Source organism: Photinus pyralis, unplaced genomic scaffold, assembly GCF_008802855.1.
Source record: "Photinus pyralis isolate 1611_PpyrPB1 unplaced genomic scaffold, Ppyr1.3 Ppyr1.4_LG1, whole genome shotgun sequence".
NCBI lineage: Eukaryota > Metazoa > Arthropoda > Insecta > Coleoptera > Lampyridae > Photinus > Photinus pyralis.
The window spans coordinates 8,232,423-8,249,622 of record NW_022170249.1 but is presented as its reverse complement, the minus strand read 5'-3'; the positions used below and the strand labels follow the sequence as shown (position 1 = coordinate 8,249,622).

Below are 17,200 nucleotides of genomic sequence, written 5' to 3'. Positions count from 1 at the left end.
ATAATAAGTGATATGTATAATATGATATGTATGTAGTTTCTTTCATATATTTTATTAGGGTCCCTCTGATAATTTTTTCACAGTTGGATCAGTTGGATAAAGAGAGATACGTCACGGACAAAATTGTCAAAGGGACGTATTCAAAAAACATCACAGTTAGACAGTAAAATTGAAACAATTGAGTATTGTGCATTCAATTTACACAGTTTTGAGTTGATTCCTTTTTTAGGATTCACTTAATCTATTTATCTACTCTTTAGTGTTCTATTTCTAGGCCAGATTGAAAAATCTTTCAAAAAACCTTAAGTACTACAAAATGCCTCAGCCATAAACTTGAATGCTCTTGATTACCTATAACTATTATTCTATTAGTTTCTTTTTCAAGTAAATAAATATAAAGGAAGTTACACACTGCGCTATGGCGGTTTGTGTAATTGAGTGAAGGGCTCCGGTTGCAATTTTGAAAATGGTTTGCTTAATTATACAAATGATTGATTGTAATTCCAACCCACGTAACGCCTTGTGTAACTTCAATTTTAGTTTACATTAAACAGTACAACCCAAATGAGTAGTCGGGTCGGCAACAAACAATGAAATTAATGCATGGGTCTTTTATATGCTGTAAATCCAGTTAACCTTTTCTCGCCAGCAGTGTGTTGTATAGAATTTTTTATTTGGTCTGATGCTACTGGTCCTATACATACCAATGGATCCTTGAAATATGAACAAACCTATAACAAAGTTTGTGGTGAAGCTCTAGTTATTGACGACCTGGTTTACCTTTCGAGGTGCTTGCCTATGTCGCCTTTGCAATTGACAGCATAGTCCCCTTGAGATATCGCACTCGCTCGACATGTTGCACGTTTCGGAGTATTGCTTGTCTTGCCTCACGGGGGGCCTGCAGATTCTTGTTGCTCCGCCGGATTCTGATTCGGTACAAAGTAATCCTGATTCACAGTCGCTATCTCGTCTGCATAGTTCGCCGGCTCTTCGTCCGTATGCGAATAGACATGTTCCTGCTGGGGGTGGAGTGCAATTTTAACATTGTAAGCAAAAGTAGGGATTATGACTACAATTTTAATCAGTGGCATAGCAAGCAATCTCGTAAACCCCACAATTGCGAGGAGGAGAGGGAGGTGCAGTTACAGGGCGTCTTGTCTATCTCAAAAAAGAATTTTCTAAAATAATAAAACTCACATTTTTTCAAGTATTGCGTTGGCAACAGTTGTAATATTGAATTTCAATTAAATAATAATACAAGAGTGCTCTGAAGGAAATCCACCATTTCCACTGCATAATTTTTTTAAACTGTAATTTAAACTTACTGAGAGATCGTCAATAGGAGTACAGTTTTAATAACAAAAAAATTGCGTTGTCGACGTATAGGTTAGTGACATCTAGATAAAAGGGAGAGGCGTTAAATATTGTATGCGGAAGGGTGCAATGGTTCACAGCTACGCCACGCCGCTGAATTGTATTACATTAAATATTGTTTGTCAAAAAAGTTATTTAAAAAGTTAGCTGATACAACCACTTTGTTTCGTAACTAACCTCCATCAACGTCAACGCAAACTAAGCCGGGGCAGCAGTGTTCGTTTGCTGTACAACGTCGGCCGTAACATGGATCGTCGTCAGAATCTGTTTCAAACTCTTCTAGGATACCTTCATCACCAGCTCTCTATAACAAAGATTGAAACAACTTTAAATAGGGGTATAATGTACAGTTGTCTGTGATAGTTTACACTCTGTTCTGGTATATATTGGTAATTATTCAGACAGAGATCGTTTGAAAAGGATCATGACGAGGGTGCGTGAATGAAACATCAACAAGCAGCTATATGCTAACTGTTACCACTTCATTATTGTACTTCAAAGCGTTTTACAGTATCCCCTCCTTTTTTAGTAATACATTCATTTTTTTAAATTTATTTCACAAAGACTTTTAGGTACCTTGTCTTAAAAATGCTGAAATCTCACGAATATACCAAAAAATATGGGTAACTTTCTATGTGCTGCGGTTGGTGAGAAAAAAACTAAATCAGAGACACAAATGATGGGACCTTTGGAGGTATAGCCCCAAGCATTTGTATTGGTTTCTTTGGTAAAAGGGATTGATACCCTTTCTGTGAATACCATTGGAAATTCATTGCCACCTGGTTGTTTCGTAGCGGAGAAAACAATTGTACAGTTGGACATGAATGTGCTCTTCGCATACAGACCTTCGTTATGAATTCTGTAGGCTGTAGGGGTTAGTCTAAGCCCTTAATTCTAAATGTAGGTTAGTGAGAAATCAGGATATGTTGCGTTAGGGTTGAGCTCTTTTAATGCATCATTTTCCATCATCCTTGTTTCAGTCTTTTAGGAGTCAATTCCTCCACTACATTATGTAAGCATTTTCGTGCAATTTAAATTTCTTTATTAGTGCAGGCCTTATCTTGTGCGGTAAATTCAACCCGGAAAACTCGCCCTGGTAATTTCATCTTCGGAATATTTACCTTCAGCAATATTCGTCCCGGAAAATCCATCCTAGAAAATTCGCGCCTCAAGAAATCTTTACAACTAACCTATACCCCTGATAAAAAATAAGGGGGAAAGGAATTTCTAGATGGCCTTAAAAATGGTTTGTGTTCACAACATCGTGGCGTGAATCTTTAGAGGGCGAGTCTGAGGATATTGGGAAGGTGTTTTCTTGCGGGATAATATTCCGGGGTCGACTTTACTGGAGAGAGTTCTTCGGGGCGTATTTTCCTACAAATCGAAAGTTTGATTGCACCTAAAAATTAAAATACATAACATACAGTGATTTGATACCGCCATAAATTGAAAGGTGGAGAGACTTTTAGGGATATATTTTGGATATTGTCAAGCCACTATATCTAACGACATTAGGTGGTATTAACGAGTGATAAAAAAAGGCGAGTTCATGATTTTTTACTTACCGTCCGTCCGTTCGCCTGTGTACATGATAACTCAATTTTTCAATTCTGTTTTCAATAATAGGTAGACAATGGTCAAGGGACTAACTGATTAAATGTTGCTCAATATTCGTCAACTGTAAGTGACCCTTGTCGCTCGTTGTCTATATTGGTGCAGTTTATTGATGATTTCTTTTTGTTGCGTTATTATGAGAATTATTAGGTCACTGATTGAATGCAACCATTTGAAATACGCAATGTACTTATAGCAAAAAAATAAAAAATAAAAATTTTCGAGTCGAGCATGTAAAAAACCTTTACTTGTGCACCCGTATACGGCTAGGGCAATTCGGATATCTTCTAAATTAGTTGAATCTTTGGAAACTTTAAGGGTTTGAGTAGTTTGCGAATAAAAGTCATAGAAATACACAGAGTATCAAAATGTATCGGGCTGAATTGGTTCTCCAAATGACATGACGTCCTGACAACCTGATATCCTTGGTGGAAATTCAAAGAATAAATTTGTCAACCGCGGTGCAAATGTGGCACGTTTTTTGGCGTCGTTTAATTACTATGAAAAATTGTTTGTTAATGGGTTTCGGAAGCCTCTCGATCCGAGAAGTCTGGAATTTATATCATATTTCGTCTTCGTAATTAGTGTTGTTGGGTTTTAACTACTAGCTCAGCATTTGGGCACTCTTTTTATCAGGACGAGATGAGCAAGCAAAATTTCTATAGTTGGTCCCACCTCTTGGTTCTGTGCTTTTATTCTAATTGGCGCAATTAAAAAATATGGCGGATTTAGTTATTACATATGGTATTAAAGAAGGACAGTACTTAGTAGAGACATGCTTTCATGAATATAACGATTCTAATTGGCACAATTAAAAAATATGGCGGATTTAGTTATTACACATGGTATTAAAAAAGGACAGTACTTAGTAGAGACAGTGACTTTATACACTAGCTAAGGGATGCATTAAACCCAAACAACACACTAACGAAACTAGGCCGTATACCAGAGCGGGGCACAAGAATACAGCGATACCCGCGCCGCATCTGGGAAAAGGAAAGGAGAAGGTGTTTGGTGGATACAAGCCGCACACAACCCCCGCAGTAGACCCATGTAGGGTTGTGCGCCCAGACATTCTCAAATTTTTTTATGAAAATGGAAAATGTACTTATAATAAAGATATCAGTGGGAATTAGTTTTGGGTGAGATTTTGTGGATTCATTCCGGTTTTTGACTGCCAGGGTAATCGATGTGTAGTGTGCAAATTAGAATTGTCGCGTCTTGATTGCACTGGAGCGAATAGTGTCTCGTGATTCTGGTAGGATTTGAAAAAGATTCGCGTTTGGAAACCAAATTTTGAATCAGTTTCAATTGTTGGACAAACTTCACGACTATGTTTGGAACGTAAACTATAACAACGTGAGTTTCGGTAGTTATCGTTAAAAAGAAGTTCGTAGTCGTAAAATCATCGTAGTTGATCCATTAGAAAAAATTCAATAAATCCATTCTTCTATTTGTGATGAACTAATCAAGTGTTTCCAATTTATTTGTCAAATTCATTAACCGTTGTATTGGTAAAATGGTGGTAACTTTTAAAATATAAGGATACACCACAAAAGACTGCGTTGCGGAAATTTTGCATTATTTTAAAATTCAAAGAAGTTTCGTGTTACCGTCAGCAAGATTCCAATGTAGACGATCCGTCACCTAAGTTTCCTAATTCATGGTCACCTAATTCTAGGTCAACATTGTCACTTGCAAAACAACCGTCGTATATGAGGTGCCATTTTTATGTAACATTACAGGTTTGCGATGATTCAAGTTGGAATGTGTATAATGTTAGGTACCTAAATCGCTTCTATTTTAGGGCCATACCTTCCAAGATTCAAGAACTGAGTTTGTTTGCCGAGGAATCTAAAACCCCTTTAACATTTTGTGTTGTGCAGGGTGCAGAAGAAAAGACGTGCTCCGATTGAAAATCTCAGTTACTCACTAAACACTGACGATTACCACCTTTTATATGACGGCTTCTAATGTACCTACTAATTTCTGACCTATAAATAAATGAGCTTTCTCTTATAATCTCAAACTTTTGGAGTGCGGACCTCACTAAATATTTATTCCATGCACAGTGCTTGTAATATGTATACAGTTAGCTTGTTTCAATATACAATATACAATATACAAAATATTATAAATTATTATAAATGTCTTACAATATAAAGAAATGTTGTAAATGAAAGTTACAAACCTGTATAAATCCGCTGTGACCGCCGTATCCCATATTTGCAAGCATTTCCGGCGAAAACCTGTTAAACAATCCACCCCATGCGTGCGCCCGTTGTGTCAATACGGAGATTGCTATTATCACGATAACACTTTTCATTGTGATTTCTGGAACAGAAATAATCATTAAGAAACTAAAACGGTGATTTTAATACAGAATATTTAGTTGTGTAATTCAACTTTGCAATGTTACCACATTCTTAAATATTTCCATTATGGCTAATGGATGTGCCTGAGTACTATTACCACAATTTAGTTGTCTGCTTGTTAATGTAGACACTTTTAGACAAATACCAAATGAAGTTTATATATAGGTACACAAGATGAATTTACAATAGGGACTCATTTCTGCAAAATTAATTTGTGAAACCTCCTTAGGGTAGAATGATATGAATAGTTTCTAGTTATATGTATGTATAGTTTATAAACGAGCTGAACAATTAAGTAAATATTGTTCTACTACGAATAAATAGCTACGTGCACTAGCGAAATCAATCTATGTACCTACCTAGCAGGAAAATGAGTAACTAGATACTATTCCTGGGGGTTTAATTTATTGTATTAAAAGTTTATGTTAGAATTTTTTTTATTCAAAAGCTGGAAATGAGCATACTATTTTGTCAGCATTACGGGCTGTCTCATAAAAAACAATTTATTTGACAGAAGGAGAATTTTGGGCTTGGGTGATCAGACGAGATGTATGTACAAATGGGACATCGCGATGAGAAGTGGAATTAAAAAAAAAATGTATAAATTAAGGGTGCGTTAAAAAATGAAAAAAGGTTTTACTTTAGCGCATTTTCTATGAATTAAATACTTCCCGACAGGTCATACAACGTACTATTTATGTTTACAAAAGAAAATAAGTAAATAATAAACTTAGCATTGCGCAGGTTGCGCATGCGCGCATCTGATTTTTGAAATATGCGATATTATGTTCACGTTTAGTAGAAGTTTAAAATTTCAAAAAAATATAAGTTTGCTCATGTGCACATTTAATTTTTGTAACATGCGATACACTTGTCTTTACTAGAAGCATCTGCGGTTACAAGATCTTAATACTTGGAAATTGGAAAAGTATCCTGGCGGGCTCAATTAGTTTGTCATTCTGGATGCACAGTTAACAAACTCGTTGTCCAAAACGAATTTTCTTTGTAAGCTCCTGTGATCAAAGGACCGGATTCTCCCGGATTAATCTCAGTCGAGCATCTCTCGGAGAACAAATTTTTTTTGCTAAACACTCTTTGCTCGCCCAAACGAATGCAAAATCTTTCTATGGGCAATGGACTGGTCGTATCGGCGGCTCAAACGCGAATTCTTGTAAAATCTTCCTGAGTCCTGATTTTTTTATGGATTAATGAGCACCTTTTTCAAGATTTTTTCTTAAGAGCAAATCTGATTGGCGGCCCCCCCCCCCCCCCCTCTCTTGTTCCGTTCCTTACACACCACTAATTAACTTTACAATCCTAAATTCTTTCTTTCTTTATAAATGTAGGTACTCTTTACACAAATAGATTGGTATTTTAATTAATTCGACCTCCATTTTAATTCTTTTACCTTTACCGATTTCAGCATACAAATGTCCGTACAATTTTTTACGGAAATCGGATTCGCGAAATGCGTATTAATTTCCAAATTACTTGAAATGTAATAATGTTCTTTAATACACTTCAATTCCAAACGAAAAAAACCAAGTTACTATATTATTATTTCTTCCACATTATTTAGTAGGCTTCAATTTCCCGTAGGTATACATTCATTCCCTTTACGGTTGTATTTGTAAGCCTTTGTAAACCATAAACAACTAAACGAAGGGGTAATAGTCAACAAAAATTAAGGACGCGGCGATAAATTGTTTTGACGTCTCGCTATTCTACGGCACTAATTGTTTTATCCTCGTTTGTAAAACTTTGCGGAAACGGAAAATAATTTAATTAATTTCCGTCTACTAGAGAAAATTGTTGAACTGATTTACGTCATCCTTTGTTAGCCATGCATTCGCATAAAATGGAGTAAAAGAAAACTTTCATAATCATATTTCCCCAGCTATTTTTCTTTCTCTATAAGGTTTATTTTTCACATAATAATAACAAAGTGAACTTTGGAAACACTTCAAAACTTGGTGAGGCGAGGCTAATTGTGAAAATATGACAGAAAAGTACCTAAATATTTATTGTTGAAGTAATAATATTATTTGAACAGTTTACTATAAGGTATACATGATATTATTCGTATATTACTTAATATTCCCTATATTATGTATAGTATGCTGCAAAGAGCATCTTACAATATTACAAATAAAGTGAATTATTTAGAAATATATTTAGTGATAAGACAAAATTTAAAGACCCCTGTTGGAAATGCGGCGAGTAAAAGAACCCTTATTTTTGCCATATTTTTGCTAGAACAGTTTACTTTTGCTGGGGATGCTTTAGGGCATACAAGAAGAGAGTAGGTAGCGTTTGCCTTCAGACACCGAGAAGTAATCATGTTGAAAGTGTTGTCTAGAAATTGATTTTAGTATCAGCAGAAAGCTTTTTCTGGCCATAACTTCACTATTTGTAGAGCGACAAGAAATTATGAATATAATAATTAATCAGCATAAGCTTTTCCCATTTAACCGACTTTGTATCTCTTTCAGGTTACGAGATCCCTATAGTGGAAGCAACAACAAAAAACTCACCCTGCATAAGTAACTTAATATAATGTTACTCATAAAATTACCTACATTGCACGAATGCTTTAAGGAAAAAAACCAAATGTAAACTACTCGATATTTCTGATGTACATATTTCATTACCAGCTACGTATTTATTTATTACTCTGGAACCGAAATGAAACGTGCAGCTTTTAACGGCGTAAACCTTACGAACATTTTTATGATTCCCTTACGGCATTTACTTAGGCCCTTATTCCAATTTTGTTCAACGTCAACTGAATAATGAACGCAGCAAGGGAAAAAGGTCTGGCAATCTACATTTTCGTTTCTCGTGAAACCCTAATAAATCCGTCTAACTAGAAGATGGACACATAGGGAAAGCTTTAAACGATGCCATTTCAAAAATCTCGTTCGCCAACGCCCAAATGTCGAACTTCAAAATTTACGTATTGCTCGAAGTTGTATAATTTAACTTCTTTTGAGATGAACGATCAGTTTTACGTTTTGGCAGAAATATTTAAGATTGTACAAAACTGTTTTGCATTCTAATGTGGATATAAAATGAATTGATAAGTTAAAATTTGTGGAATTCAAAGAATGGATAATGAGGTTCTGATAAACGTATTTTCATATAATTCTTTTTTTTAGGTTATGCCATATGTGTTAATTTAATTACCTATCTTTGATTTATCTATATTTTAATCCGCAACCATTTATTAATGGGGTATACGTAAGTTCAAATTCCACGAAATCGTAGACTCTTTCTAGAACTTGTTAAGTTCGCCCTGCATAATGAAGGCCCAAAATTTCAAAAAAGTGCCCAAAGAGCACTCTAAAAGGTGTTTACTTGCGCTATTTAAATCCGCACCAAAGCAATCTAGGAACTTTTCATACATTTTTGGGCCCTCTCATGATTTCAGTTTAGTCCCTCTTAGTGCTTTCTAGATCTACTTATGTATGAAAAGTATTCAGACGGGTTTCAAGCCTAGAAAAGGGCTAAGGAGTTCGTAAACGTCCTTTATTTAAACTCCTTATGTAGTGCGAGGTGCTGTTCGGTATCACAGCGCATAGGTAAGGCCCTGTAAAAGTTAACGTGGATGTCGACAGACCAATGAATATAATATACGAGTATAATGAATATAACTCCCCCAAGTGAAATACTTTCAAAATGGCGATTCTTTTGAAAGTGCTAGAAGGGGGTAGCAACCTCATTATTTAAAATGGCAAAATTTAACTTTTTTCATTTTTAAAAATGAAAGTAATTGACCTTGATAACGTTATTGTTATTGACCATCAAGTTTCCATTAGTGTTTAGTGAAAAAATAAGGCTTTTTTCTACTTTTTCGTGCGGTGATCGATTTTAACCATTAAAAAGTGAACATTCCTCGCTTCTTTTGTTCTTTTTAAATTAACAACTACATAAAATACACATACATCCACAAAAAATAAGAATAATCTTAAACAAAGAACTTTATTCAAAGCCAACATAAAAGAGGGCACAAGAACCGACTCCATAGGCACAATTGTTTCATTAAAATTCCCTTAAAATTTACATAATTATTATCTTCCCGTACTTCATGGATCAGTTAAAATAAACATCGCATTAATGTGTTTAGCAATACTGTTCCGCAGGCATTGAAATATTGAAATCCAAAAAGCCAGTCTATATGCAACGTGGCTTATCCAAATTAACGTCGACATGAATTTGTCATTAAACCTTAATTAATACGTATGCGTACCTAGGGGCGCTTCAATTAACTACAGCCTTGCGTGAACAAACAATTCAATCAAAATGGTGTACTTTTCCATCGCGTAGTTGCGAAATTAATTACTTATGTTGAAATTTCCACAACTAACCCAATAATCGAGAACTGGAAGACTTATTTTCATTGTTTAATTTAGCCTATATAAAGAGGAGTCCTAATATTAGGTTTGTGAGATGGTATCTTAAGCATAAATTACTCGAATATTCGTTTTTTTCGTAAAGCATGCGACATGTCATGATAGTTCAACATTCAAATTAAGGTGGTATGCGGCTAATATAACAAATTTCTAACGCCATTAACATAACTAGAAACACAGAACTCCCCTTTGCGTCAATGACTTGAATAAATTATGGGTACGAAGTAGGCACAGAATACAGCGTACTTTATATTCTGATGGTACAGGTAGCACATGCTTAGGATTAAATTGAGGGATGAATGTTCCTCCCAAGCAAAATTTAGGTATACGTAGTGAGATTCCGACCGATTCCGACCCTTCTAGGGTATAATCAACGAAAGCAATTGCCTCAAATTTTAACGGAAAGCTTTGAAGTGTGGATGACTACTGTCAATATTGGTCTAATAGGTAAAAGGTTTGCTAAGTAATTTGCGTTTGCACACTAGTGAACTATAAACATAAATCAAATAATAACAGTTGGAATTTCTGCAAGATTTACTTTTTGGAAATTGATGATAAAATGCTCATTACGTTTCCGAGTGAAAACAGAACATTCAAACTGAACCTTTATTTTGTTCTTTAACGTTCTTTCATATAATTCATATACACATTATGCAAGAAATATTGTTTGTCACAAAGATCTACAGGGTGTCCTTAATTTAAGCTATACCCACAATTGTACAAGCTAAAAATTAAACAATTGCTTTAGTACACACTTTCATCCCTTTGAAGTTACCTTTCGTAGATGTTGAAAAACAAACATACACAGTCTTAATGACATTGTTTATATGGATCACCTGACATTTTTTAATGTAACTTGTTCTAGCGAAAAACTTGTTTTATGCTATGGTCAAAACTTTATTATGTTTTAATTGTATTTTTCTTCAGATAATTTTTTTTATAGATCATTCCGAAATATGTTTAAGAATATTTAGTCTCAAAGGTTCCCTAGAGATTCGTTGCAGATGTTTACAGACTTTTTACGAACGTCAAGTGGACGTTATTTAGACGAAAATAATACCGAAGATAATAACGGGACATTCTGTATGTGCGAATGTTTTAATTTAATTTAAATCTGGAGGATTTCTTTACGAATAAGCAACGAAGTGGTTTATTCCATCGGAATTTGTTATGTTAGTGTCTAATTTTCTATTTTAGATTTCAATTTAAACATAGGTATGATCTAAGTAAATCATAAATAATTGCTTTTGGTACCTAATTATTAATTACAATAACGGCCTAATTAAGAATTTAATAGCTCGCATAAAATATTCAAGGCATTCATTTTGCAGGAACACTTTATATTCGTTCGGCGTGAAAACACATATTTCTAACGAGTTTACCTACTTGAAATATAAAGGCGATGTTCTTTTCATATTATAATCAATCACCTATAAATGGTGTACCGGACCTATTCGTACGTATTTATGTGGAAACTGGGACTGGAACAATCGATGATATGCATAAAAGCAAGCGAGTTAAAAGAATTTCGCGTATTTTGGACAAAGATGTTGATGTATTCTAGCACGATTTGGCATTTGGAATGCAATAGCTCTTTGTAATACATTAATCCAACTAGAACTTCATGTTACTAACATGGACATGCTTTTCAAATGAGTAAGTTTTCGGCATTGAAATTCTGTATGTTTAATTTTTATTTACGCGTTTACTTTATATGGGAAATGGAATTTGATCGATTCTTTCACTTCTCAGCGTTATTGTTCAATGGAACAGGAGTTCGTGCAAAACGTGACGCTTTCAAACTGAAAACAAAATGATGCTCTCAATTAAATGCTTTCAATCCTTTTTTCTGTCCGGCTGAATGGCGTTAATTTAGATTGAGATCTAGATTTGTCGGTTATTGAAGCATATATTATTCTGGGTTTATTCACATCAAATGCTGTACTGTAATTTTTTATTGCACATTTTTGTTTACAAAACCTTTTTATACACGGCGCGATATGTACAAACGGCCATAATTTCTTTATTTTAAATACAATGTCCTACATAATGTCCAATTTCAGTTACAATACCCATCTTCAGCTGTGATATGGTTTGTGCATAAAGTTACTATTGGTTGAGTATTACTGTAATTTTGGTGTTCCCTGTGTTATATTTGGCCTCGAATTTTTCTCGAACCGTTTGAAGGAGTACGTGATATCATCATCTTGATTCTTGAAGAGATACAACTGATAAATCACTTTTCCAGTTGAAGTTCCTCTTCTTTCTTTAAAACCCTATATGAATCAAATGTCGTTTTATTCATTATAGGTACAAGGTGACACAGGAATTTGCAGTAATTTTAATTTTTCCAGAAGGAGTGATTATTATTTGCATGAACATTTATTGATAAGGATCAGGTCCAAACAAAGGATTTAGATTATTTTGTTTCATTGATTGATATTTGCATTCAATTTTAGTAATACCATTCCCTTGGTTGGATTACAATTTTGAGATTTTGAATGCGCATTTTTCCGGAGCCACGACAGATTGTAGAGCGAGTGCCCTGCCGTCGCATACGTGAGGTAGTGCAGACATCTCGAACCTCCTATAATACTTTTTGAATATTCTAATTTTGCGTCTGAAATGTTGTGTGATGTTTATCGGATATAAGATTTGAACCTTTTCCCATGTTAATTGCCTATGTTCGGTTTTGGAATATTCACCCGGTATGTTAAAAAAAATAACACTTTAGATTCTTATACAACCCTTTGTAACAATTTTGTATTAAATTCAAGGAGTGAAGCTGGAAGAATTGCTTAAAGTAATCCATTCGCCTTGAACTAATTTTTAATAACAGATAAAAAATGCTTCTTCGATTGCGTGAGGATAATAAACCACGATTTAATTCCTACGGATTACTCTACTCGCTCGAGTCGAATTGCCTCCTTACGAATGAAAAATCCCTCAATTCAAAGTCATTTTTGATTTAAAAATTTATTAAATAGACAGAGACTGCTTTTAAAATCTTAAAACTGCAACTTTTAAAACGTGACTATTAGTATATCCTGACCAAAGTGTCCTTCGACCTGTTGTTCCACTATGCGTTAAGAAGGGGATAAAATCCTTGCTTAGACAGAATTCCCCGGGGCACCTTTTCCGTGGACTGCTCTGGACAGTTTTCTTTTGGGCGCGATTGTGTTCTTTGAATCAATTGGAAACTGTGCGTTTGCGAGTCGATAGTTAATAGTGTGCGGATAAATCCAGAAAAATTTAAATTAGCGCCATTCAGCAGAGCAGAAAAAAAACCGATTGAAAGAATTTTATTTGAGAGCATCACTTTATTTTCAGTTTGAAGGCGTCGCGTTTTGCACGAACCCTTGTGCCATCGAACAATGACAGTGATAAGCGAAAGGATCGATCGTTACATTACTCACATAAAGAGAAAGCGCAAGTAAAAATTACACTTACAGAATTTCAATGCCGGAAACTCCTTTGAAAAGCCAGTCCGTGTTTGTAACATAAAGGTTTAGTGGGATCAAAGTATTACAAAGAGCTATTGCTTTTCAATGTAAAATCCTGTTAAAATAGATCAAAATCTTTGCCTTTGCCTTTTAACTTGCTTATTTTTATCCATATCGATTGCTCCAATGTTTCTAAATAAATAATAAATACGTACGAATCTGTATCGAAGAACAAGAAGGCAGCTACAAATTTAATAAACCCTAACTAAAAACGATTGACGAATACATTAAATTTTAACCACAATTTATATACCCCCTTATTAAAAACTTTAGCGATTCAATCTTTCAATGTTGAATATTTTAGTAACTAGACATTGAAATGAACAAAAGTAAGTGAAAAACCATTACATGCTTTCATTGATTCCAAAGCAAACAATAAGTACCACACTACAAAAACAATAATCGATAACTAAACGGTAATAGGATAAAATTGGTTGTTGTTGTAAGTATTATGCTTTTGTACGTATAAATGATCAAATTGTTTGTGTTAACAAAATATCTTAAATAAATAAACTATAACATTCATAAGAGAGAGATAACTGGTTTTTTTCAGTTATGTACTGATTTTGTAGTATCAATGCGCGATAGACTGAATCTTAAATAAAATCTGTATTTCCTTTCAGTTTGGGATTTTACCTTTTAAAGAGCATTGCATATGGGAGAATTCCAGTCTGTGACTGAAGCTATATATCTACCGAACCGTAGGTGTGGCTGGGTTCCTGTGCGAAGCACAAATGAATACTGGCGAAGCACTAAGGATTCTGCCAGATCACGACATTTGTGCTTCATTAATAAATAGCTGTGGCTAGCCTCTAATTTTGAGGCTTTATATCTCCTAAACCGTAAGTGTGGCCGGTTTTTGGTGTGAAGCACAATGCAGCACTTTGCATGGTGTCGTCATTTGCGCTTCATATCGATAGGTATACGTCAACGTCTATATTTGGACGTGTTTTACTAATTAAATACTAAGTATAATAGGAAAAATACTCCGTAAGCACTTGCACCAAATTGCAGTTATAATATTACGTTTCTAACAAAGTCGTTTGAACTGAGTTTATTATTGAATTTCTATAGTCACAATTTCGCCACTTGAGACGATGTATCCAGCGACTTATTTAATACGCCAACAAATACAGTACAAAGTTTTAATATCGCGTATCCATGAATCTCGTTCACTCAGCACGCTTCCCACGCCCATAAATGGCGAATTATCTTCCAAAAGGGCGATGTATAATTGTTTATTGGCTAGTGCCTTTTTTTCTACTAATCCTAGATAATTTTAAAGGTCGTTAATCAATCCCATCTCACGAAACAAGCTGTCTCAACACGTTTACTGCCTCTCATGATGAGTTTACCAATGTAATACTATATCTCGATTGAAAAGATAGAAATATAACGTAATTAAAGGACAATAGCCCATTGCAAATGACTAAAGTCGCAGAAATGCCAATTTATTACGGTCTTTATTGTATACATACTGCATTTAAAAGCACAACTACAGTCATGGCTACCTATATCACAAAAATGTTGAGTTTCTAAATAATGCATTAAAAGTAGGAGTTGCTAGAGACTGTTCCTAGGTATGTTTCCTTAAATTTCATGCAGCATGGTTGATTCGTAGTAATACTTTTGGTTTCGAGACTAGACATTTCAGAAACAAACCTTCAAAACGGTATGCTGTTGATGAGATGTCATTAGAAAATGGACATGCGGTTCTACGGTTGCCTCTCTGTGTATTTGTGTGTGTTACATCAGGGTTTTTGTTCCGAAGAAGGTTTCCCTGACATCGCCTAGTTGTGTGCGTAATATATTTTAATTATGTTCTCGTTTTTTAGTACGCAGAAAACATGTCCAAACAATAATGTCCATCTTGTTAGTAAAATATTGCGACATAGATGACCTGTTTCAATAACTACCGAAATATTTTTTTAGTAATTTGTCAATAGAAGTCTTTAATATAATGGGTATCCTACCAACAATGCAGCACTGTCTGTACGGCTGCCTATATACGTATTCTCTTCGATTGATTGCATGATGCTATGTAAACATACTTAGCGATGACGTCATAATTCACCCATGACGTGCTTGTAAACTCATTAAAATCCTACGATAGCAGTGAAATTTCATTTTACACGAACGAAAAGGAATTATCTTTGAATATATATTATTGTTACTTTGGAAATTAATCTTTTCCTCTCAGGAGTTCTTGCTTCATTTCACTCAATTTCAATAATATGTTTGTATTATGTTCTTTGAATGTTTTGTTTTATTATAATACATAGCTTCTGACATTTGTTTGTCGGAAGGTGGGAAAAAAAATTTGTTTTAGGGTGAGAATTCGTGTAAAACAAATTGAAATGCATGTAGTACCAAGCAAGCACCTCTAATTTTAAGCAAACTACGCTATCTACACATTTAACTAGTAGATATTCAATTTGTATACGTAATTGTAATTAAGTAACTTGATTTGATCTAGTATTCTGCTTTGATTCGCTGCTAAAATAACTTTCCAATCCCAATATCGTCACGTCCATACTTTATTAGACATTAAATATTAAACTGCGTATACCGAATAGAGACCGCTCCAGCTTCAGCACAAACTGATCGATTAAATTAAATATTAGTTAGATATTCAGCGACATCATTTGAGAAGTATATACAGAGTGGGGCAGGAAAGCGAGACGTTTTTGGGAAGCAAAACAATCGGAGAACTTTGTTTCGAGAGTGGAAGATATAAACTGTTTGTTGCAAAAATCGTGGTATTAAAACCAAGAAAAATTGCGTAAAGACATTGTGCTAGTGGAATCACTTCCAAATGTGAAAATGTGATGTATTTGTATATTTGTGGCGGCCAATTTGAACATTATCCCAGCGCGGCACTTATACTTGTTGGACAACTAACTTAAAAGAGCGAGCGTTCTTTCGAAATTTATTTTTTCTATCTAAAACGTGGGAAAGCAGGTTTTGTTGAATGTACTATGACAAACCAGCAAGAGTGGAAATTGACTCAGCGTTTTAAGGGTCCATGAATAAAACTTAAAGTTGCAAATGACTTTGTCAAGTTTAAAAGTTTTGCTAATTGAGATCAAGATTAAAGATCAACCCTTAGCGCTACGAAGCTTTAATCGCAAAATGTAAATTTTATTTCGCTATAAGCTGTTTCGATTAAAATACGCATTGCATGCCCCTGACTGAAATGCATTGTAGCTGATGCACCTCAAACTCCAATTGCAAGTTGTACTATAGTCCAACTTGCCGCAACGTGAGTATGAAAAGCTCAGAGACATAAATCAGAAACGGTACTCACCGAACAAAAATTCAGCAAAAACTAAACGTCTACCGAAAACCCCTTCCAACAAGCTTCGTTCCTATTTCAAGTAGTCCTGGATAACGTAAAAGCACCACTACAATTTTAGCGATCTATACTGAATTTCAGCTTATATACGACGCGCTCGTGGAAAACCGTCCAATTTCGTACGGAAAAGCGTCCTAGATCGTGGGCGTCCAGGTTACCCCAGGATAATTATACAGTTCCAAGTAATAATTTTTCTGTTAGAAAACTAAACAAAATCCGAGACTTGGAAACTTGTCTCAATTTACGTATTAACTCTTGAGGTCCCACGTTTAACGATGCGACGTCTTTTTTATTTCAGAGAACAAAGAACTTACTAGGGATGCTAATCAATGGCTGCACACATATTTACGAGCGTATAGGGAAAATACGATCTTCTGAATATTCGGTTGATTATACAACGCTGCCATGGCTGGAGTCGTATAGAGCAAACAAGTACGTTTCCATTCTTGACCGTAATCCCCCTTTGGGTAATTAGTTATTATAACATTCTAATGTATTTATTCTGTCCAATTGCTTAATAAAGACATTTATTATTATTATTTTAATGGTGTAATTTTTGTTAGTTGT

At 34.8% G+C, this 17,200-nt stretch overlaps 1 protein-coding gene across 1 annotated transcript; it reads right to left on the bottom strand.

Annotated features, from left to right (window-relative positions):
- Positions 1-382: 382 nt before the first annotated feature.
- Positions 383-16,709, bottom strand: LOC116160669 (prohormone-3). The gene is made up of 5 exons (XM_031473933.1): positions 16,586-16,709; positions 5,180-5,322; positions 1,552-1,678; positions 781-1,019; positions 383-731 (listed from the first exon to the last, which is right to left on the bottom strand). Exons 2-5 carry the CDS (start codon positions 5,312-5,314, stop codon positions 597-599), a joined length of 636 nt encoding a protein of 211 aa, XP_031329793.1. The 5' UTR covers positions 5,315-5,322; positions 16,586-16,709; the 3' UTR covers positions 383-596.
- Between the last annotated feature and the right edge of the window lie 491 nt (positions 16,710-17,200).

Bases quoted from the DNA above. Each gene is read 5' to 3' on its own strand.
- LOC116160669 (XM_031473933.1), bottom strand. From the start codon at position 5,314: ATGAAAAGTGTTATCGTGATAATAGCAATCTCCGTATTGACACAACGG. The intron at 1,020-1,551 runs GTTAGTTACGAA...CTCCACCCCCAG, and splicing joins TTGCGTTGACGTTGATGGAG to CAGGAACATGTCTATTCGCA. The intron at 732-780 runs GTAAACCAGGTC...ACTTTGTTATAG, and splicing joins ATAGGCAAGCACCTCGAAAG to GTTTGTTCATATTTCAAGGA.